Source organism: Jaculus jaculus, chromosome 1, assembly GCF_020740685.1.
Source record: "Jaculus jaculus isolate mJacJac1 chromosome 1, mJacJac1.mat.Y.cur, whole genome shotgun sequence".
Taxonomy (NCBI): domain Eukaryota; kingdom Metazoa; phylum Chordata; class Mammalia; order Rodentia; family Dipodidae; genus Jaculus; species Jaculus jaculus.
Window position 1 is genome coordinate 174,693,506 of NC_059102.1, and position 21,288 is coordinate 174,714,793.

The 21,288-nt window shown below is 47.7% G+C and overlaps 1 protein-coding gene across 3 annotated transcripts in view; it reads left to right on the forward strand.

The window, feature by feature from the left end:
- Positions 1 to 20,420, forward strand: part of LOC123455506 (golgin subfamily A member 2-like) — a 36,829-nt gene extending 16,409 nt beyond the window's left edge. The window contains exons 7-19 of one of the 3 annotated variants that reach the window (XM_045136286.1): positions 1,944 to 2,109; positions 4,406 to 4,504; positions 7,937 to 8,013; positions 9,958 to 10,093; positions 13,752 to 13,856; positions 14,614 to 14,669; positions 15,162 to 15,273; positions 17,519 to 17,788; positions 17,862 to 18,107; positions 18,212 to 18,314; positions 18,414 to 18,520; positions 18,558 to 18,705; positions 20,024 to 20,420. In XM_045136286.1, the coding sequence (XP_044992221.1) occupies positions 14,665 to 14,669; positions 15,162 to 15,273; positions 17,519 to 17,788; positions 17,862 to 18,107; positions 18,212 to 18,314; positions 18,414 to 18,520; positions 18,558 to 18,705; positions 20,024 to 20,070 (1,038 nt within the window). In that variant the 5' untranslated portion in view covers positions 1,944 to 2,109; positions 4,406 to 4,504; positions 7,937 to 8,013; ... (1 more) ...; positions 13,752 to 13,856; positions 14,614 to 14,664 and the 3' untranslated portion in view covers positions 20,071 to 20,420. Of the gene's footprint in view, positions 1 to 1,943; positions 2,110 to 4,405; positions 4,505 to 7,936; positions 8,014 to 9,957; positions 10,094 to 13,625; positions 13,857 to 14,613; positions 14,670 to 15,161; positions 15,274 to 17,518; positions 17,789 to 17,861; positions 18,108 to 18,211; positions 18,315 to 18,413; positions 18,521 to 18,557; positions 18,706 to 20,023 lie in introns of those variants that run through there. The other 2 variants (XM_045136291.1, XM_045136294.1) reach the window with 2 other exon arrangements.
- The last annotated feature ends 868 nt before the right edge of the window (positions 20,421 to 21,288 follow it).

Genomic DNA, 21,288 nt, shown 5'->3' on the forward strand with positions numbered 1-21,288 from the left:
AGGAATGTCTGTCCTCCATATGTCTATTTGATGCTCACATATTTTAGCTCCATTCTTCCTGATTTGTTCACATCATCTTTTGGTGACTGTGCTTTATCTCCTGATGCATCTATTCCTTGAGGTTTGAATTTTACTTATTACAATGTCTCTGTGTTGCTCTCTGCCGCGGACTAACTCTCGGGGAGATCAGGACCGAGGGAGAACAAGGGCGAAGGCTCAAGGAGAACTCGGGATTCGGCGAGGAAATGACAGACAGACACACTCTAGGTAGAATATGCTGCTGCAATTTACTGAAGGTTTCATGAAGATTTTATACAGATTACACAGGGAAACTTAGCAAGCCAACAAGTGATTTCAGAAATCATTAATCTAAACAATCTTAAGTATTGTTCTATTGTAAGCATACATGTAGTGTTGATCAGGCAGGAACTGTACCCATTTTTTAAGAAGGATGCCTTGTATCATTGACCACAACATTATACAAACAGAAACTAGGTGTAAGGTGAATAACAGGTTACTTATTTCTTATACCCCAAGGACTGTATAAACACCAAGGCTTACGTTTCCTTGTTAAGCGTTCCCATAAATGGAAGAGAATGCCGTAGCCTCCTTTTTACTTCATAATTCACCCATCTATTACCGAATTCATCATATCCTCCCTCATAGGGGAGTGGAACTAAGTAGATTCCAGCTCTAGGAGTCCACCATCTGCCCTTGATCAAGTACTGAACATATCCCCCAGGAAGTTTCCTGGTGGGAATGCCTAAGTTTTGTAACTCCTTTTCTGCAGAACTGTCATGTTTCTTATGAACACTACCGATCAACATTTCTACTTTCATATTCTCAGGCTCAGTATCGTTCTCAAACATCATAAGCTGTTTTTACTTTACACCATCTAAAAACTGTTCTAGAGTTAATTTTTTATTCCTAGTAGAGTTATACATTCTCTCCATTGCCCTAATCATAGGAGGGGCACATTCAATGCTTAGATTGTTTCTTGTACTCTGATTGCGTGCATGATTACTAATAAGTGTTGAATTAGCTGTTCTTAGACAAACAGCTAGAAGAAAGCAGGAAAGAAACAGCATTGGCGCCAGCAATTAGGTCGTCGTGACTTCATGGGCAGCAGGAACCTTTACAGTAACTGACTGCCAAGGGGTCACCGGGGGCATCCCTCCGAGGAGTGCTGGCCCTCTGTCCTCAGCTCTCTTCCAGTGCAGAAGCATTTCTGCTTGCTACACAGGCGAGGTCGCCGTGGACGTAGCAGCTCTCAAATAAATAAAAATAATCACAATGTAAAAAAAAAAGAAGATATATGGCCCATCATGGTGAGAAGTTCCTGCATTAAGACCAAGACAGTTAGTCTCATTGAACAATCAGGAAGCAGAACTTACTTTCATTTCATTATCTTGCACTTACTTATTTTATAATTTGAGTATACAATGTATTAGTTACCTTATCAGTGCTGGTAGAAAATACCGAACAAAAATTAGTTTAGGGCTGAAGGATGTCTTAGTGCTTAAAGCACTTGCCTGCAAAGTCTAAGGACTTTGATTGGACTCCCCGGTGCCCATGTCAGGCAGATGTACACGGCAGGGCATCATCTGGAGTTTGTTTGCATTGGCTAGATCCCTTAGCATGCCCATTGTCTCTGTCTTCCTCTCTCTAGTGAAAAAATAAAATAAAATATTTTTAAAAAATTTATATATTTCAAAAACAGTTGAGTGCAAGAGAGATACCTTAGCAGTTAAGGTGCCTGCCTGCGATGCTTAAGAATCCCGGTTCAATTCCCCAGGTCCCATGTAAGCCAGATGCACATGGAGGCCCATGCTTCTGGAGTTCGTCCGCAGTGGCTAGAGGCCTTGGTGTGCCCATTCTAATTAGTGCTATTAGTCTTCCCTTGAAGTGTATGAGGTGAACGTTGTTTTTAACCCCCATTGCAGGGATGAAGAACCTGAAGTAGACAGTCATTCCATGGCGTAATCAGAACTCACCTCCCTTAAATGGTGGAACCACAGGGAGAGTCCAGATGTGGAACCATACATCGTGACCACGGATAGGCCATCTGTACCCAAAAGAAGAACAGGTGTGGGAGCAATGTGAGGGCATGTAAGTCATCTGAGGAGAGGGAGGGCTAGGGAAGGGAGAGGAAGTTTAGCAACACTGAGGACATGGGCCACGACATAAAATTACCCTGCTTACAGTCTCATTTCTAAGGCCAGCACAGACACGTTTCCTGAGCCATGCACACAGGTTGTTGTATTTTTCATAATAAGTATGACTGTTATTGATTACCACTATAGATGACCCTGAAAAGGTGGAACAAATTACAAAACAGAGACGATGATCAATGCTTCCACAACACCCTCAGAATTCCAATTAGATTTTGACCTAAGGGACTGGGAGGCGGCTCGGTGAGTGACACCATTTCGTTGTGCAAGCATGGTTTTGTCTCTCTCTCTGTGTTTGCAAATAAATAAATAGCATTTTTAAAAAGACATTGGGGGCAGGAGCGATGGGTCAGTGGTTAAGGCTTTGCCTGTGAAGCCTAAGGACTCCTGTTTAACTGTCTCGGTCCCATGTAAGCCAGATGCACACACTGACACAAGCACACAAGGTCGCACATGTGCACAAGGGCACGCGCGTCTGGAGTTTGACTGCAGTAGCTGGAGGCCCTGGTGTGGCAATTCTCTCTCTTGCTCTCATTCTCTTTTGCTCTCTTACATTAAAATTTTTTTCTTTATTTTTTCTTTATTTATTTGAGAGTGACAGAGAAAGAGGCAGATGAGAGAGAGAGGATGGGTGCGCCAGGGCTTCCAGCCACTGCAAACGAACTCCAGAGGCGTGCGCCCCTTGTGCATCTGGCTAACGTGGGACCTGGGGAACTGAGCCTCGAACCGGGGTCCTTAGACTTCACAGGCAAGCGCTTAACCACTAAGCCATTTCTCCAGCCCAAGGCCATTCTTTTTGGCTTGCATCAAAAAAAAAGATTTTGTCATATACTGGAATTGTGTTTTTAAAAGATATATTTGGGGATAGAAAAAAGGTAGACACACAGAGAGAAATGGAGAGAAAGAGTGAGTATAGGTGTGCCAGAGCCTCCTGCCAGTATAGACAAACTCTAAGGCATGCACCACTTTGTGCATCACTCTTTATGGGGTGCTGGGGAATAGAACCCAGGCCAACAAGTTTTGCACTGAAGCTCCTTTAACTGCTGAGCCATCTGTCCAGTTCCTCATGGTCAAAGTCCGTGTGTGAGAACATGAGGATACACCCACACTGGTCTTCACTACTTTGGCAGAGTTGTAAAGTGTAGACTCATTAAAGAAGCATCAGACGCGCCTTCGGGAGGCCTTTCCTGCCGTGGACTTGCCACCACTGTTCCTTTCAGAGAGATACTGGTGGAGTTCCCCTCTTGTCATGATGCCTGCCCAGTGTCTGGGACACTGCCTGTGTCCTCGGGTGTAGCCAGAACTCTGCACCAGAGCAGGGATGTGCCAAGGTTCATTTTGCAGTCTGGTGACTTTTACAGACCTAACCGTAGACTGGGTGCCAGTCTCATTTAAGCTATGTCTATCCCATAGGAAAATACAGCTTTTATTTACTTACATACTTTTATGCAGAGGAAGGGAGAGAATGACAGAGACAGAGAAAATGAGTAAGTCAGGGCCTGCGGCACTGAAGATGAAGCCAGATGCATGTGCCCTTTGTGTATCTGCCTTTACATGGGTATGGGGGAATTGAACCCGGGATGTTAGGATTTACAGGCATGTCACTTAAGCACTGCACCATCTCTTCAGCCCAAAAATACAGGTCTGAAACTTATTTTGATCTAGATTTTGATACAACTATGTATTCTCCCCAACCGTTTCTTTTCGTAATATTTAACAAGTTTTTTTTTGACATGTTTTACTGACATTTCCCTTGATCGCAAAACATTATTCATGAACCAGGGAGACAGCGTAGAGGTTAAAGGTGATTGTTTTCAGGGTCTCTACGTTCAGCTTCAATGCCAAAGCCCCTACTGAAAGCTGCGCCAACATGTACTTGCAATGGCAAGAGACCTGGGAAGTCTACATACACACACATGTAAATTAATAAGGCAGATTTTACATTTTTTATTTTGGAGAGAGAGACACACACACATACACTGAGAGAAGTGGCACTCCAGGGCCTCAGCCACTGCAGTCAAACTCCAGGTGCTAGTGCCACCTAGCGGGCATGTACAACCTTGCACTTACCTCACCTTGTGCACCTGGCTTATGTGGGATCTGATGAGTTGAACATGGGTCCTCAGGCTTCATAAGTAAGTGTCTTAACCACTAAGCCATCTCTCTAGCCCTAATAACAGATACATTATAAGTACAGGTTGTAAATATGAAATCCTGGGACTTTGATTTTGCAGGTGGCAAGATCCAATTTTCAAACTGATAGATTAAATGCATCTCTGCAGCAGCTTCCGAGCAAGATAGAATAGTGTCGAGACCGAACAGGAGAGAAAGCCGTGAGTGCCTATAGATTTCCCATGTGCAGTCAAGAATCATAAAGCTGAAGTAAACTGACATCTGGGTACCGGGTTTCTACAGCACGAGAGGCACGAGAGGGTGGGGCATCTGTGGGTCGCCCTACTTAACTTAGTAAAAAGAAGAGATACCTCCCCACCAGCCGCAGGCAAGCACACAGAGGTCAGCAAGGGTGAGGGCTCAAGACTGGCTTCTGGGACCCCATTCCCCCTGCAGCGTCACCAGGCGTCCCTCACTGGACTCAGAACTCGGAGCCTGATGAATGATAGAAACAGGGCTCTGTCCTCCCAGTAACCACCTCTGTCTGACATGTCACTTGCTGCTGTTTTGACCATAGCACCTAACCTCTTGCCCCATATCTAAGTCATGGAAAGTCAGAGGAGACGTTGGTAGGAACATGGTTCTGAGGGTCCCTAGATTTCTGATTAGCAGATGTCTGGGTGTCTGCATGCTTGTTTTCCACCCTGAGTGCACGTCTCAGTCCCCTTTCACATGCACCCTGGCCAAGGTGCCTGCAGAAGCAGAGACCCAGAGCCCCTGAGATGCTCCCTCCTCCCCTTCTCTGCCTTTTCTCTCCCACGTCAGTCCAGGGGTGCAGAGTTGTGTCTCCACTGAGGAAAATATCCTTTCCTCTGTGTACTGCTTATGGTTTTTTTAAAATGTATTTCTTTATTAACAGAGATAGTGAGACAGAGACAGGAATTCATAGAGAGAGGAAAAGCATGGTTCTGCCAGATCCCGTTGCCACTGCAAACCCAGCCCAGATGCATGTGCCACCTTGTGCATCTGGCTTTGTGTCGTATCAAAACTAGGCCATCAGGCTTTGCAAGCAAGCACCTTTAACCACTGAGCCATCTCTCCAGCCCTGTACTGCTTATTCTTATATAGTGCACATGATTCTGGGGAAAATTTCAAATATCCACAGAGCATGAAGTACACACTAAATGTCCCCATTTTCTCATGTTCTGGTGACACTTAGTCCCCCTGTGTACATCCATGTGGGCTTCTGTCCTTCCTTTGAACACATTGCCCTACAGAGCTGGTACCTAGACCAAAGATGGTTTCTATATTCTGCCTATGACTTCGCTGGATTGCCTTATGAGCCCACCACCTGTTTTCAAGAGACAGTCTGGTTATCCTTATGGTTGACCTTGAAGGGGCCCTTTGGGACAAACTCTTGCCTCTCCACAGTAGAAGCATTTTACCTTCTTATTTCCTATCCATATACCACATGGTTTCCTGCTGTCGGGGTGTTCGGTAGGTGCCAGGCATGTAACTAGCCTACCTGCAGGGCACAAAGGGCATGAGGTGGGGCATGTCCCCTTGCTAGGTGGATGGCGAAGACTGGTTTATGGTTTGTAGAGCAGTGACTAGACTACAGCAATGATGCTTGGATAAGGATGTTGAGGATGCATTCCTGCATGCTTGTGGCCTGCTCCTCTAAGCATACACCTGTCAGGTGTTGCCTCGGGAATATCCAGTCAGCCTGTTCTACAACTGTACAGAAAGAGAGCTTTCAATGCCCCCACCAGTGGCATGTCACCAGCCACAGAGTAGCTATCAGAAAGAGCCAAGCACAGTCCCCGCCGTGTTCTGAAGGCTTTCCTGCAAGAGAGGGAGGGACCATGGTGAAACCAGGAGGCATCTTTCAGTGGATGAGTCCCTGTTGCTGCCCTTCTGGTGACGCCACCTGCTTCCTTGGGCTTCTTTGCTCTGTGTTTCCAGTAGATGGTGACCATAGATGACCTTCTTGCCTTTGTCAGAACTTGGAAAGAAAAAGTGAGCCAGAGGATTCGGTACCTCAACTGCCCCATGGACACAGTGCCCCTGAATGCAGAGAAACAAAGACCAATGAAACAAGAGGAGCAAAGGCTCCTGTCTCAGAGCTGGTGTTAGCAGGATGTTCACCACCATCAAGTACACTTAGCAAATCTAAGGGCATGTAGGGAAATGCGGAACTTCTGATGGAAGGAACACAGAAGCCTCTGGGCCTTGGTCAGAGGCTATTGCAGGAGGCGCTGTAAGCTGAGAGAAAGACATTTTATGTGGTTGTTTAAGTTGTCTGGCTTTGGTTAGTTGGCCTTACATTGGATATAGTGACAGAAATTAGGGTAGCTGTGATGGTTTGATTCAGGATCCCCCATAAACTTAGGTGTTCTGAATACTAGGATCCCAGATGATGGCAATTTGGAGAGAATGTATTGTTGGGTGCGGGCTTATGGGCCTTACAACCAGCTCCCTGTTGACAGTGTTTGGCACACTCTCTTGTTGCTATTGTCCACCTTATGTTGGCCGGGGGTTGATATCCACTTCTGCTCATGCCATCATTTTTCCCTGCCATCATGGAGCTTCCCCATCCACCGCGTAAGCCAAAATAAACACTTTCCCACAAGCTGCTCTTGGTCCGGTGTTTTGTGTCAGCAATGTGAACCTACCGGCAACAGTAGCTATCACTTGTTACTCAGTGCTGACCCTTTGGAGCCTCTGGTTGCAGTAGGTACTGTTTACCTTTCGGGACTACTGTGTGAGACAGCAGTGTGAGAGCCTGCTAGGGCAGCCTGTGGCAGGCTGGCTTCTGGCCATTGATCTTGGGCAAACCTACTGTTGTGTACACAGCAGTGCAGGTTGTGGGACAGAGATCTAGTTTTTAATGTGATCCAACCGTCTATTTGATATTTATTTCTAGAAGAGGTTATACAATGAAAGACTATGTCCCTAGTGCTGCCAGATAAAAGAGAGGGTGTCCAGCCAAATCTAAACTTCATATCAGCAGCACTGGAATATGTATATAATAATGTTACTCATTGTGTATAGATCATTTGCATCTAATGGAATAATGAGTGTGTCTGTGTGTGTTACACACGCATGGGTTTTCAAGTACACATGTGTGTGTGTTTGCGGGGGTGGGCTTGATTACCTCCATGCGACTGAGAGAGATCCTAGCTCTGGCCTGTATGGCTAGGTGTCAGTGTTTTACTCACTGAGCCATCTTTCTTCCCCTGACATCATGTTTTATTGAAAACTTCTAGACTGAGATTTGGTGATAAACCTCAAGATAGGGCTGGAGCGATTGCTCAGCAATTAACGTCGCTGGTTTCTAAGGTCTAATGGCCTGGATTTCGTTCCCCAGTACCCATGTAAGGACATATGTACAGACTGACACATGCATCTTGGGTTCATTTCAGTGGCATGAGGCCCTGGCATGCCTTTTCACTCTCTCCTTGCAAATAAATAAAAATATTCTTAAAATGTCAAGATAATGTCCTTTGAAGACACAGGAAGTACCTCAAAGGGCGCATCCCCAGAACTGGGATAGGGATCCACAGGGCCACTCTGCACCTCTGATCCCCCAAGCAAGTCTCCTAGGCTGTAGACCCCCTGCTCCAGATTACCGAAGTGTCTTTGTCCCACAGGATCACACGGCACCCCAAGTACTGCTGAATGGAAAGAAAGTACCTGATGCTGGGGACCAGCCTCCTCCTCAGGCTGAGTAAGTGATCACACTTTTCCTCCTTCCCTCCATGAAACCCATTTCAGTCAAGGCAGCTATACACCCCACCCAGCTAAGCAAATAAGGAATAAAGAGAGGAGGGGACATTAGAGTTTAGGGGAATTTTGTCTCCGTCATTCCGTGTTTGTTCAGAGACATTTTTGCCAAAATTTCATATTCCAAGCTAAGCAAGTTATGGTTGCAGTCAAAGACAACTTGTGGTTTGGGATTATTTTTAATACCCAACCCAATTTCTTGTTTTTTATTGTCACTGTAGTGATGAAAACAATCTGTTCTATTCAGTAGAGCTTCATGTCAGGCAAACCAGCAAAGTTTCAAGTTCAGAAAATTAAAAGCTCTACAATGTAGCCTCACTTCTAATGAGGAAGCCTTCCACACAGCACTCCTTGGGAGCCTGGAACCCTGGGGTATCTTATTTCTAGAGCTAGGAAACCTTGCAGGAAAAGTTGGCTGATCCACACAGTGACTCAGGAAACGTCGCAACTTAACATGCCCTTTTTTCTGGGCATTGGTGATATTCCAACATCATGGAAATCCTGGCTCTTTTTTTTCTCTACTTCTGTCATTTTACCCCATGGGGAGGTTACCAATGCCATGACCAGGTTAATTGGGTATTTCTCATTGGTTGAGCTTAAGCTTTGTTTTTGCAGACTAGGGCGGTTGATTCTGAGCAGATCTCTGCTTTTCTTCTATAGGACACCCAGGTACTGAAGTTTCATCTATTACTTGCCAGTCAGTACTTTAAACATTGGGAGCCTGGCTAGAGAGCCGCAAGGAGGCTAACCAGCCAGGCAAAGTAATCAATTCACAACTCCACCAGATTAGGGCTGAGGGCCACTCAGGGAAGGAGAAGCAGACAATCGGGAAATTGGCATGGAGCTGGAATCGGAAATGACAAGAACCAATGTGAACAAGATGAGTTTGCAGCCAGGAGAGGAATCAGGGTCTGCAAGTACCCTGGACAGATAGGAGTAATGACTAGAAGTGACAGAGCCAAAGGAAGAGGCTCACGATACTCTGTCACTTGGCTCCATCTACGCTGCTTGTCTAGATGAGGCCCCTCACACGTCTATGCTGTGTGTGTTGCAGGGATTTTAAGAGCATCATCCAGACCCTCCTGTGGTAGACCAGTGACCAAATGATGACTGTCGGCCACTGCCCGTAGGCCTTTGCCACACTGGATGCCCAGCCCCACCTTCTCTGGGTTGGCACTCTGCAGAAATGATAAGAGAGATCCCACACTCTTGGACCTTCTCACAGTCTGTGGCCGGTTTGGGTTTCACTGTAGAAACCAAGTCCATTGATTGTGTCTTCATCTCTTTATTCTACTCATTTGCTTAACTAGACAGCAGACATTTCCTGTAGAGCATTGCATGTTAGGTACTAGTCCTGCCAGGTTGAGTAAGCGCAACCTGAGTAAGCGCAACCTCTGCCCCAAACGCACCCAGAAGCCATTAGGAGGCCGACAGGGAGATGGCAGCACACTGGTATCTGGGAGAGGTTGTGGGCGCAACCTGTGTAGTGCCCTACTTATGGGCCCTCCTCCAGCCAGGACAGAATGCACCCAGGACTTCTGACTGTGCCCCACAGGCTGGGTCCTGCAGGGCAGGCCTGTGGCTCATCCAGCTTTGTGTACACAGTGTGCACCCAGCTTCATGCTTTCTAGTACCCTGACAGCCCTATCCCATGTTGTTACCAAGGACTTTGTCTTAAAGTTTGCCATTCACTCCCTCCTTCAAAATAAAGGTCCACCAGTGGCCATGCGAGGTGAGCATAGGATGCAGAGGGGTGAACAAGGGCAGAGAGTATGCTCAGAGAAAGACTACAGAGTGTATAGATGAAGATGGGCGGTGGAGTCTGGAACCAGGACCAGAGTCATCCAGGGAGGTTACTCATCCAGTCATGACCACCTCTCTCTGACAGGAATTTCACCGGAAAGAGAAACACCCCATCACCAGGCCTGAATGCACGCATGAAACCTTTGACCAGTGTGCTGAGCACATCAGCAGCAACACCCTAGAGTATCAGCCAGGCAGATGACTACCACATCTCCTGCCTTGTGAGTATGTGCAACGGGAGTGGACAGGACTGGCTCTGATGGAACGTGACCTCAGCCCATCACATTGGGGTTCACCAGGAAGACAAAGGGGCCTTGTTTTCAAAAGTCAGCCGCTTAGAATTAAGTATAAACAGGATGGGGATGGAGAGATGGCTTAGTGGTTAAGGCACTTATCTATGAAGCCTAAGATCGCATGTTTGAATCTCCTGGTCCCATATAGCCAAACGCAGTGCTGCAAGCAAACAGTGTTGAACGTGGGCAAGAGAGGGTGCACACATTCTCTTTCTCTTGCTTTTTCTCAAAAATAATGAAGAAAAACAAACAGGACAGAGAGATGGCTGAATGACTAAGACATTTGTCTGCAAAGCCTAAGGATCCCGATTCAATTCCCCAGATGCAAGATGCGAGGTGGCTTAGAGCTGAGAGAGGATGGAGTGACGGGCTACTTTTGTAGTGGTGACAATTACGCATTTAAAGAAACTAAAATGCACTGCATGGTATACTACATGGGTGAACATTATTGAAAGCAAAATAAAAATAAACCTTCCTGAAATAACTGTGTAAAGAAATGGTTTTAGTGGTAAATCCTACCCCATTTCTTAAGAAAAGTGACCCTCTTAAAATTTATTCCCTATTACCATTGATAATTTTTACTTAATTCTTTAAAAATATTTTATTTATTTTGTTGGGGAGAGAGAGAGAATGTGCATTCCAGGGACTGTAGCCTCTGCAACAAACTCGTTCAACATGCGCCACCTTGCATCTGGCATCTGGGGAATTGGGAACTGATGAGAGGTATCACACACTCTAGGACTTTCCCACGGCCATTGGACCATAGAAGTTTGTGATTTAAAGAAAACTTCCCTATTTTGGTTTCAATTGAGGCTATGAGAAAGTGCCTCTGTATTTAGTAATTGAGGCTATTAATTTTCCCCTTGAGGAATCAGTGTGGAGTTAAACAGAAAGGTGAAAAGAACTCTGTGCTTAATCTTGTACCCAAAAAGAGGGCAGTGCTTCATGTTCACTGGGCTCCTAACTGGAGGTGGCACATGCTGTAATTCCAGCACTCAGAAACCTGAGGCAGGAGGATGGCAAATTCAAGGCTTCTGGGCTCCCTAGTAAAGACTCTTAAGCCAAAAATGCTACAAGATAAGAGGAGGCAACAGAACAGAACAGCAGTTACTGGTCCCCACAGGAAGAGCTGGGGACCATGGGAGCAGTGATGTCACCGGCGGCATTATGACCTCACAGCTGAGCTCACAGGCAGGCACCTTTCATAGTTACAGGGAGTCCCAGGAGGACAGGACCTGTGGCGACAGGGCTCTGAGATGGCCTCCTCTGGAGGCGATGTTGGCGCTCATTTTATAGTTAATATTCCCGAAGAGACATTTACGAATGTAGAGGAACAGGCCCCCGCGTGGCCTGAATCCCTTTGGAGTTGTTGTGGCGAAACCAACCGAGAAAGGAGCAGACCATGGATTTCCAGCCGAAATCCCATTCTTTCACTGACAAGAAGGCTGAACGTGGCCAGGAGTACTGGACTTCTCAGGTGCTGTGACTTGTCGGGCCATGGGTAGCACACGGGGGAGGGGCAGGCAGGACTGGAGGAAGCTTACAGGCAGTGCTTTGCTGTGCTGGCGGGTCAGCCATGCAGGGGGTCATGGGCCTCAGTTTCCTCCTTGGGAAAACCCCAGTGTACTTTAATGCCCTAAGATCTGTGTGTAGCCAGGCCCCTCTATTATGGAAGTGAGGCTTTGTGTTTGAAATTTTCTGTCCATCAGTGACTGTTCCCCATGCGAGCTCGCTACTCCAGGAACATAGGACTATGATTGCCGTCTCCTGAGTGGAGCTGATCTGAAGAGATGTCCAGAAATAATTTCTTATGGATAGGATGGTACATTAGGATGGGAGTGAGCACTGTTTAAAACTCTGTATGTCATTGTCAGATACCACAAATACCAAATTACCACAATTGTCACAATTGTCAGATAACTCACAAAACTTTTCTGTTAACTAAACTACTGTAACTGGGCTTGGTGGCCTGTTCCCAGAATCCCTCAACTATGAAATGGAGGCAAGAATCTCGAGTTGGAGGCCTGACTGAGCTACATATTACACAGAACTTGAGATAAGATAGAGATAGAAGGAGAGAGAAAAAATACCTCAAACTAAACAAAAACCAATACTGTGCTCAAAAAATACTTTTTACCCTCTGAGTGACCTGTGTTCAGTCCTAGAGAGTAGGAATGCAAGATGTTGGGAACGTCCCTGGCTAAGTGTGTCATGCTCCCCTGGCTCCTCACGTTTGATGACTTTCTGTCCACGATCTTACCCAGCAGAGGGCACTGCAGATGTCATCAGGACAACACATTAAAAATTCAAGGCTAATATCCACACCAAGTTTCAGGCCATGGGTATAGTAACCTGCAATGTCCAGCTCATCATTAGTTGGCTAAGGCAGGATGAAGGCACCTATTCAATGGAGGGAAGTCTGAGGTGTTCTGAGGCTGGGGTGGAGAGTGCAGAAAGTAGGAAGCCCTCTTCCTGAAGAACACTTCCTCCCCAGACCCGTCTCCGTGGGCAGTCTGCGATTCTGGCATTGCATGTGTTGAAAACACCTGAGCAAAAGTGGCTTATGAGAGGAAAGGGTTCATCTCAGCTCACAGACTGCAGTGGAAGCTTCACCATGGTGTGAAAAGCATAGCACAAGCAGGACACTGACTCACACTGTCACATATCAACAGGGAGATAGCAGAGTAACTAGGCGAGCTATGAACGCCCAGTAGGTCTGCACTAATAAACCCCAGGGTTCGTCCACACTGACCTCACTCCTCCAGCAAGGCTGTACCTTCCAAAGGCTCCACGCCCTTCTCAAACTGCCACCAGCTGAGGACCATGTATTTAAAAGCACATGAGGTACAGGGGCATTTTACATTGAAATCGTAAGTTTCCCATTCTCTGTCCATGTCTCTTGTCCATGTCTCTTGGAGTTTAGATCTCTCATCACGAGCTGTTCTAAGAGTTAGGCCTGAGACAAGAGAGTGACTCTGCTTGGCCAGTCAACAAATAGGTCCTTTGGCAAGAGGGAAAAGCATGCACGTGGCTGCACAGGATAAATCCTGGCATGGTGTTCCTAGGTACGCAGCCATGGGAACTCCAGGTAGTCCAGAGCCAAGGTCAGGCATTGCTGTCTGCCTTCCCAGGCTGATTCTGAATCAGCAAACACAGCCAGCGCTTGGGGACAGTGGGGCAGGAAGGCGAAGGAGAGGACACATAGTGATGTGGAGCATGGATGTGCTCCGTCACATCAGCAGGACCCTAGAGGAGGTTGCTTGGGGACACAAACTGGCTGGGTGCCTTCCTGACTTGGGCACTTGCTTGAAACTGTTGTGGAGGTCACAGGCCAGAAGAGGAGGAGCACGGTTCCTGGGTGTTAAGGAAAGAGGCTCTGCAGTCCTGCTGTGAGCTTGTGCGGTCCAACGCCCTGCAAGAGACCTGAGGCTGAGCGAGCCCTGTCCACTCTCCCAGCAGCTCCCAGCTGTGTGATGGTCCCTGCCCCAAAGCGGCTCTATCCTGCTTGTCCCTCCTCTGCTGTCTATGGCAGTGAAGCACCTCTCTGTCACGTAGTCCTCTAACCCTGTGCTCTGTTTTCTGACAGCCTCCCAGAGAGCACACTGCTCCTGCACCAGCCGCTGATGATCCTGCGTGTCCTGGTGGTGTTCCTTGTCCCGAGGGCGATCTCAGTAGTGTGGCCTCAGCTCAGGTTTGTGCCTTTTCCTCTTCCCCCCAGTCCTGTCTGCTCACCCCATCCTCTTCCTCTAAGGACTGAGTCTTGCTCCCCGTCCCCTCTCTGTCTGTCTGTTGGATTATTTCCAAGGCAGGGTCTCACTGTAACCCACGCTGATTTGGGATTTACTCTGTAGCATTGGGTGCTGGGATTAAAGACATTCAGCACCGTGCCTGGCGGTGTCCTCTCTCCATTCTCTCTTCTGCTGGCTTTGTCATCAGTCACACAATGGATGTGCCTGAAAGAGCAGTGGAGACGGGGGCAGGATGGTTGTAAGTTCAAGGCCAGACTGGGTACATAATAAATTCTATGTCTGGATTAAAAGGTGAGACACCGTCTCTATAAAACCAAACCAAACAATCAACAGCAGAGGACCGAGATTGTTAACCCGTGGCCTGGCGTGTGCAAGGACTTCAGTTTGATCCCAAGTCTACAGAAAATCATGATGCAGGCTGGGCATGGTGGTTCAGTTCGTTACTCCCAGTTACTGGGGAGGCTGAGACAAGAGGATTGTTTGAGGCCAGGAGTGTGAGAACAGCCACGGCAAGATAGGAAAACCCCCATCTGAAAACAAAACACACAAGAAATGTGGCCATGGGCTCGAGATGCCAGGGAAAATGTCCAGTATGATGGCAGGTGCAGGAGTGTCACCTGGACAGTTACTGGACGGCCACTGGTGCATCCGCTCGCTCCTGTGCTTGCTCGGTCTTGAGTGAGATTTCTGTCCTTGCAGTGTCCTGAGGTCAGTAGAGAGAGAGAGGCCCTCAAGCTGGAGCTGGACAAGATGAAGTAAGGAGGGATGGGAGGGGGAAGTCTGGGGGATTTCTTTATGGGGATGGCGGGAAGCCCAGGGGACAGCTTTGGCCATGTGTAGAGCCAAGTTGTAGTCCCAGCCGTGCATGTGACTCATGGGTGGTCTATGGTCACAAGTGTCCTCTCTGTGACCTGTCATTTGTGAACAGTTCTGTTGTACATTGGATCTTTCTTTCTTTTACTTTTCTTTCTTTTTTTTTTTGTTTTGTTTTGTTTTGTTTTCAAGGTAGTGTTTTACTCTAACCTAGGTTGACTTGGAAATTACCGTGTAGTCTCAGTATAGCCTTGAATTATTCCACTTCTGCCTCCTGGGTGCAAGGATTAAAGGCGTGTGCCACAATGCCCTGTCACCTTTGGATCTCCAGCTGCCAATGTCCAGCGGCGTGTGTGGCCAGGCTCACACTTCAGTCCCAAGAGTGGTTCTGAGTGTTCTTTGTTCCTTTCTTTCTGCTTTGTCTCTGGACACAGAAAAATTAACAACGAGCTGAACCAGGCCAAATGTGATCTGGAGAAGAAATGTGAAGATCTGACAGCTGAGAAAGCTGCTGTGGTATTTCAGGTGGAGGAGCTGCAGCAGCAGGTGAGGAGCGGGTCCTTGCCTCTGAGCCCCAGCTTGCGGCATCCTTGAGGGTAGCCTTGTGCTAAGAGCTGGCTGAATTGGATCCTCCTTCTGGTCTTGGCATAGAATTCTCCAGAAAGGATTTTTTTTTTAATGGAAACCTGACCACAAAATATCAATGATACATTTCATTTTAAATTAAAAAAATGTTTGAGCGAGACATGGAGAGAATTGTTGTGCCAGGACCTCCAGCCACTGGAATCAAACTCCAGATGGGTATGCCACCTTGTGCACATTTGCGATCTAGCACGCTTGCATGTACTTGTGCGTCTGGGTTACATGGGGACCTGGAGATTCAAACATGGGTCCACAGGCTATGCATGCAAGCACTTTTAAGGGCTAAAGCATCTCTCCAGCCCACAATTTCATTTATTTATTTATTTATTAGTTTATTAGTTTATTTGAGACAGAAAGAAGAGAAAGGGAAAGAGAAAGAAAGAAACTTGAGAGAGAGAAAGAGAATGGGTGCAACAAGGCCTCTGGACACTGCCAATGAACGCCAGATGCATGTGCACCTTGTGCATCTGGCCTCCATGGAAACCAGAGAATTGCACGTGGGTCAGTAAACTTCACAGGAACACGTTCTAAGTGCTGAAATTTTTCTCCAGCCCCACAATGTTTAATTTTAAAGGGCCATTACTGAAAGTTTTCATTGTGTATTCTGTATTTATCTTTTAATCAAATGAGGAACAAGGGACCATTTTGAAGACCTTAACTTAAAGGACTTTTGTGTTTGGTTGGTTTTTAGATGTAGAGACTCTCCCTAGCCCAGGCTGACCTGGAATTCACTATGTAGTCTCAAGGTGGCCTCGAACCCTACCTCTGCCTCCTGAGTGCTAGGATTGAAGGCATGTGCCACTACACCTGGCTTACAGGACTTTTAAAAAAAGAATTTTATTTTTATTTGAGAGAGAGAGATAGAGTGAGAGTGGAGAGGAGGAGTGGAAAATGGGTGAGCCATAGCAAACTAACCCTAGGTGCATGTGCATCTGACATATGTAGGTTCTGGGGAGTTGAATCTGGATTCTTAGGCTTCTCAGGTAAGTGCCTTATCAACAAAACCACATCTGCAGCTCTAGTTTGTATTTTTTGAGATGAGGTGTCAATGTAGCCCAGGGGGATTTGGAACTCATATGTAGCTGAGGCTGGCCTTGAATTTGTGGAAATCTTCTTACCTCATTTTTCCAAGTGTTGAGATTCTAGATATGACCCACTCTGTCTGGTGGAAAGGCCACCTTTTACACATTCCATTTATAAGTCCAGGCAGGCCATATAATTCCTCTCTATATAAACTTTTCTTACATGGTCATGGCCTTGAGTTGTAACTGAAGATAGTTTACGCCCTTTAACGGGATTCTGAATAATAACCTGGACTCTCCAAATTGCAACTGTTTCTTTTCCTCATGCAATTGCCTAGCCACTCGTTGCTGGCCAAGAAATGGGCCAGGAGATAGTTGGAGGTGCTGGATAGACAGTGTAGAGCCCACCACAGATCAGCTGTACCCTAGGGAACAAGTGACCCCAGAGTCCTGAATACCACCTGTGAATATTTCTCTGACTGTTAGAGGTGGGATCCCTGGCTCCTCCTTGACCCTGCAGAAGCCTGGAGTCTCCACTTTAGGGGTGAACTTAAAAATTTTTTTTTTGTTATTCATTTTTATTTTATTTGAGAGCGACACAGAGAGAGAGAGAATGGGCATGCCAGGGCTTACAGCCACTGCAAATGAACTCCAGACACATGCGCCCTTTGTGCATCTGGCTAATGTCGGTCCTAGGGAATCGAGCCTCAAACCGGGATCCTTAGGCTTCACAGGCAAGCGCTTAACCACTAAGCCATCACTCCAGCCCAGGGGTGAACTTTAATGACCCAAGGTTCCAGATGGATTCAGAACTGAGCTGCAGTAGTCACTGTTGAAATGCTTGACGTGATTATTGCAGTTAGTTCCCTGAACGTCAAGATTAGCAGCTTCCTCCTAGACCTGCTGAGGATTCAATGAGAAAACTTGTGGAAACTGTTGGATATTAGGAAACGGCACTGAAGCATGGGTTCGCTGCCTCTGCTCATCCCCAGGTGGGGTCTAAATGTCACAGAAGATGATGAGGTGTGAAGCTGAGTGCGGGAGACATGGGCTCTCTGAGCTCCCGTTTATCCACGGAGAGTCTGGAGGCGGCCAGCATCAGTCCTCACTCCCCCGTCTTCCTGCAGGTCCATCAGAAGAGCCAAGAGGTTCAGGATCTGCAGCAGCAGAGGGAGCAGTGCCTGGCCCTCAAGCACAGATATGCAGCGGCCTTTCAGCAGCTCCGGGTGGCCTGTCAGCAGCTCAAGTTTGAAAACTACACCCTGCACGAACAGTTTGCACCTCAGGGCCTGATTGGGGACCAGCTGAAGTATACGGTGGCCCAAACCAGGGTGGCAGCTGACATTGCAGAGACTGATCTTGTTGTGACAGACACCCTATGTAGTGGAGACAGCATGGTGAGCTGTGCTCTCCCCTACCCCTCCTCCCTGCGTCCCCTTGTGCCCTCCTGACCTCATGCCCTTACTGCAGGTGGATCAGAAGAGCCAGGAGGCTCGTGATCTTGAGGAGCAGCTGCACCAGTGCCTGACCCACCTGCAGCGCTATGAAGGGTGCCACCCGCAGCTCCGGGCTGCCTATGATCGCCTCAGAGGTGAGCAGGAGGCGCTGCACAGGCAGTTGGTGCTGCAGAGCCAGCACGTGGTCCTGCTGCAGCACAGCGAGGCCCAGGCCAAGATGGAGGCCCAGAGAGCCCAGCAGGAACTGCAGGAGGCGCAGGTGAGACATTGGTGAGGCTGGGCGCAAGTGGGAGGCGGTGCCACTCCTGTGTAGGACCAGTTCAGGATTCCACTGACACTTGAAATTTCCTATTTTGGCCCCAGACTCAAATCACGATGCTCGAAGCATGCGTCCTGGAGCTGAAGGAGCTCATGGAGGACGTCTACCATAAGTGTGTGCTGCTCTCTGCAGAGTCCGACAGCACTGGTGAGCAGAGCCTGGCCCACGCCAGGGGGCTGCACGTGGGATGATGGGCCATAGATATTACATGGTCTGAGTCTGTTCATCTGCGTGCCATCCACACAGGAGATTACACTGCCATCACTCAGCACCAGAGGGCATCGATGAAGGCACATGCCATAGAAAAAGAGAATTGCATTAGTGTTCTGAAGCAGGAGGAGGAGGAGATGCAGGTAGGACCCTGAGACGTCTGAGCGCCTCTCTCTTCAGATCAAGTTGTCGGCGCGGCAGCAGCTCGGACCAAGACAGGAAAAGAAGGGTTGGTGGAAGTTCTTTGGATCCCTCCTGAATACTGCTAATCAGCCCACTCCAGGGCTCCCAGGAACCCAGGATGGCAGCACTTCTGACCAACATGGTAGTAAGTAGAGCCTCGGGTAGGAGTTAGCAGGGGATAGACATGCCCGCAGGAGTGCTGGCATGGGGTTGGACATACACAGGGCAGCGGTGGCATGACCCTCACAGCACTGTCCCCGTCCTTCCCACAGATCTTCAGGAGGTGGGGCCTGAACAAGGCAAGGCTGTGGAGGCCGCTCCTCATGAGAAACCCACTGCACAGCTATTGGTACAGCTGCTCTCTTGGATCCAGAGCCCTGGGAATGCCTGAGCTTGGGCAGCAAACCCTCATCCCGTTTCTACCATCACCATGAGAATGCAAACAGGATCATGCCCAAGTCCCCACCCCTCCTTCCTTAGACCCACTGACACTCTGGCTAAGATCATTTTGGCAGCATTTTAATGGTCCATAACCTTGGCAGGACAGTGTGTGGGGATCGTGCTGAGCTCAGCAGAGGTCCTGCCTGTGGTTCCACCTTTTTCACCTTTTTTCCTCCCCTCTTCTTTTTCTTTTTTGTTTGTTTTTATTGTGTTCTCCTTTCCTCCCTCCTACCATCTCTCCGAAAAGTTATGAGTTAACAGAAATTGTTTTCAGAACAAGAGAAATTCCTGACTTTTATAACCTTGTGGTGGAAGGGTCTGTGAGTAGACATAAGGCTGCTACAGGGTTGATGTGACTAGCGTACTGTTGTTAGGGGTAAGAGAAGGCACTGGATAGGAGAGAGTCAGAAATCAAAGCACCTTCTGCTCCTGCTGTCCCGCCCAGGCAGGAAGCTTTCTCTCAGTGCACCTAGGGTCAGAAGGGAAGGAACTGCACAGGGCCTGAGTAACGCCTATCATTCTTTTTTAAAATTAAGCCTTTTTATTGACAATATCCTTACGATAGACAGTATGCCATTATCTCCCTCCCTTTTCTCCTAGTTCCCCTGCACGGGGTCTCCTCTTCTTTCCAACCAGTGTCTCTCCTGTGTTGATGTCATCCGTTTCCCCTTCCTATTCTACAGTTGTTGTGAGCGTAGCTGCATCCGATGCCAAGGTTGCACGGTGTCTTGAAGACAGTAGTGAATGCACTCCTCTTCTTCCTTGGCCTCAGACATTCTCTCTTCCCCCTCCTTCACCAAGTCCCTGAGCCTTGGAGGGTGGGGTAGTGCTGAGAATAGACGCTTCTCTAACCAAAAGTGTGAATATATTGGATGGGCGTCCTTTGCTAGCAAGTGCCTTTAACTGCGGAGCCATGCAACCAGCTCCACTGTGTCTTCTTCTCTTTGCCCACCTTGTAGGAACAGCAGGAGGCCCTCGGCCAGCAGCCCACCCTGAGCCTGCTCACTCTTTCCTCCCCACAGGAACACCTGGAAGGCATGGGCCAGGAGAATCTGCCAGGCCAAATTGATACCGGCCAGAACCGCCTCAGCTCCTGTGACAAGCCCTGTATCCCTTTTTTCTACAAGGATTATGATATTATTATTATTTAAAAGCTTCCTGCAGGACAGCCCTAAACCTGGAGTGGGATCACAGGCCCAGCACTCTCCATCCACCTCTGGTCATCTCAGAGGACGATCACCATACTCATGGGCCTCTACACAAAACCAGGCAAGGCAGCGTGGATTGGGGCTGTTCAAGCTTTTACCTTCTGCAGCAGGGATGACCCCTGTAGGAAAGCATATTTTGGGGCATCTCTCTGATGTATCTTCCATGCTATCATTTCATTATCAATAAATAGACTTAATCATCCTGCTGGTCCTTGTGTGTTCCTGTCATTGAGTCCTGGGTTATGAGCAAAAGGGAGCTTTTTCTTGTGTAACCCAAGTGTCTGATGTGTGTGTCAGCCCTGTTTGTCACCCAGTCATGAATACAATGGTTATTACAGCTGCCCTGCACTTGCTATGAAGAAGATGCCAAGAAATGACTGTTTTCACATGGCTTTTGGTCCTTTGGATTGGGCAGCAAGGCCTCTATTGACTGCCCATCTCCCAGCTCCAGCCCATTCTTCTCTTGAAATGCATGTCTTTGGTAAAAAACATGTGACCTGTGAGATTTCTTTGTACCACAGGGATAGTCGCTGGGCGTGGTGGCGCGCGCCTTTAATCCCAGCACACGGGAGGCAGAGGTAGGAGGATCGCCATGAGTTCGAGTCCACCCTAAGACTCCATAGTAAATTCCAGGTCAGCCTAGGCTACAGTGAGACCGTACCTCGTATTTATTTTCACTCAGGAAGTGCCGCTATTTCCCCTGAGGTTTCCAATTCTTATACCATACTTAAGTTATTTAATGTCAACAGAATGAAAATAAATAGTTACTGTATTTGTTCTGTTTTTCCCTATTATCTTTGACCAAAACATTATTTTAAGCTGGACGTGGTGGTGCACGCATTTAATCCCAGCACTTCGGGGTCAGAGAGAGGTAGGAGCATCACCATGAATTGGAGGCCACTGGGCTAGGGTGAGACCCTATCTTGAAAAACAAAAAGATAAACAAAACAAAAAAATACATGGCTGGAGAGATGGCTTAGCGGTTGAGCGCTTGCCTCTGAAGCCTAAGGACCCCGGTTCGAGGCACAGTTCCCCAGGACCCACGTTAGGCAGATGAACAAGGGGGTGCATGCATCTGG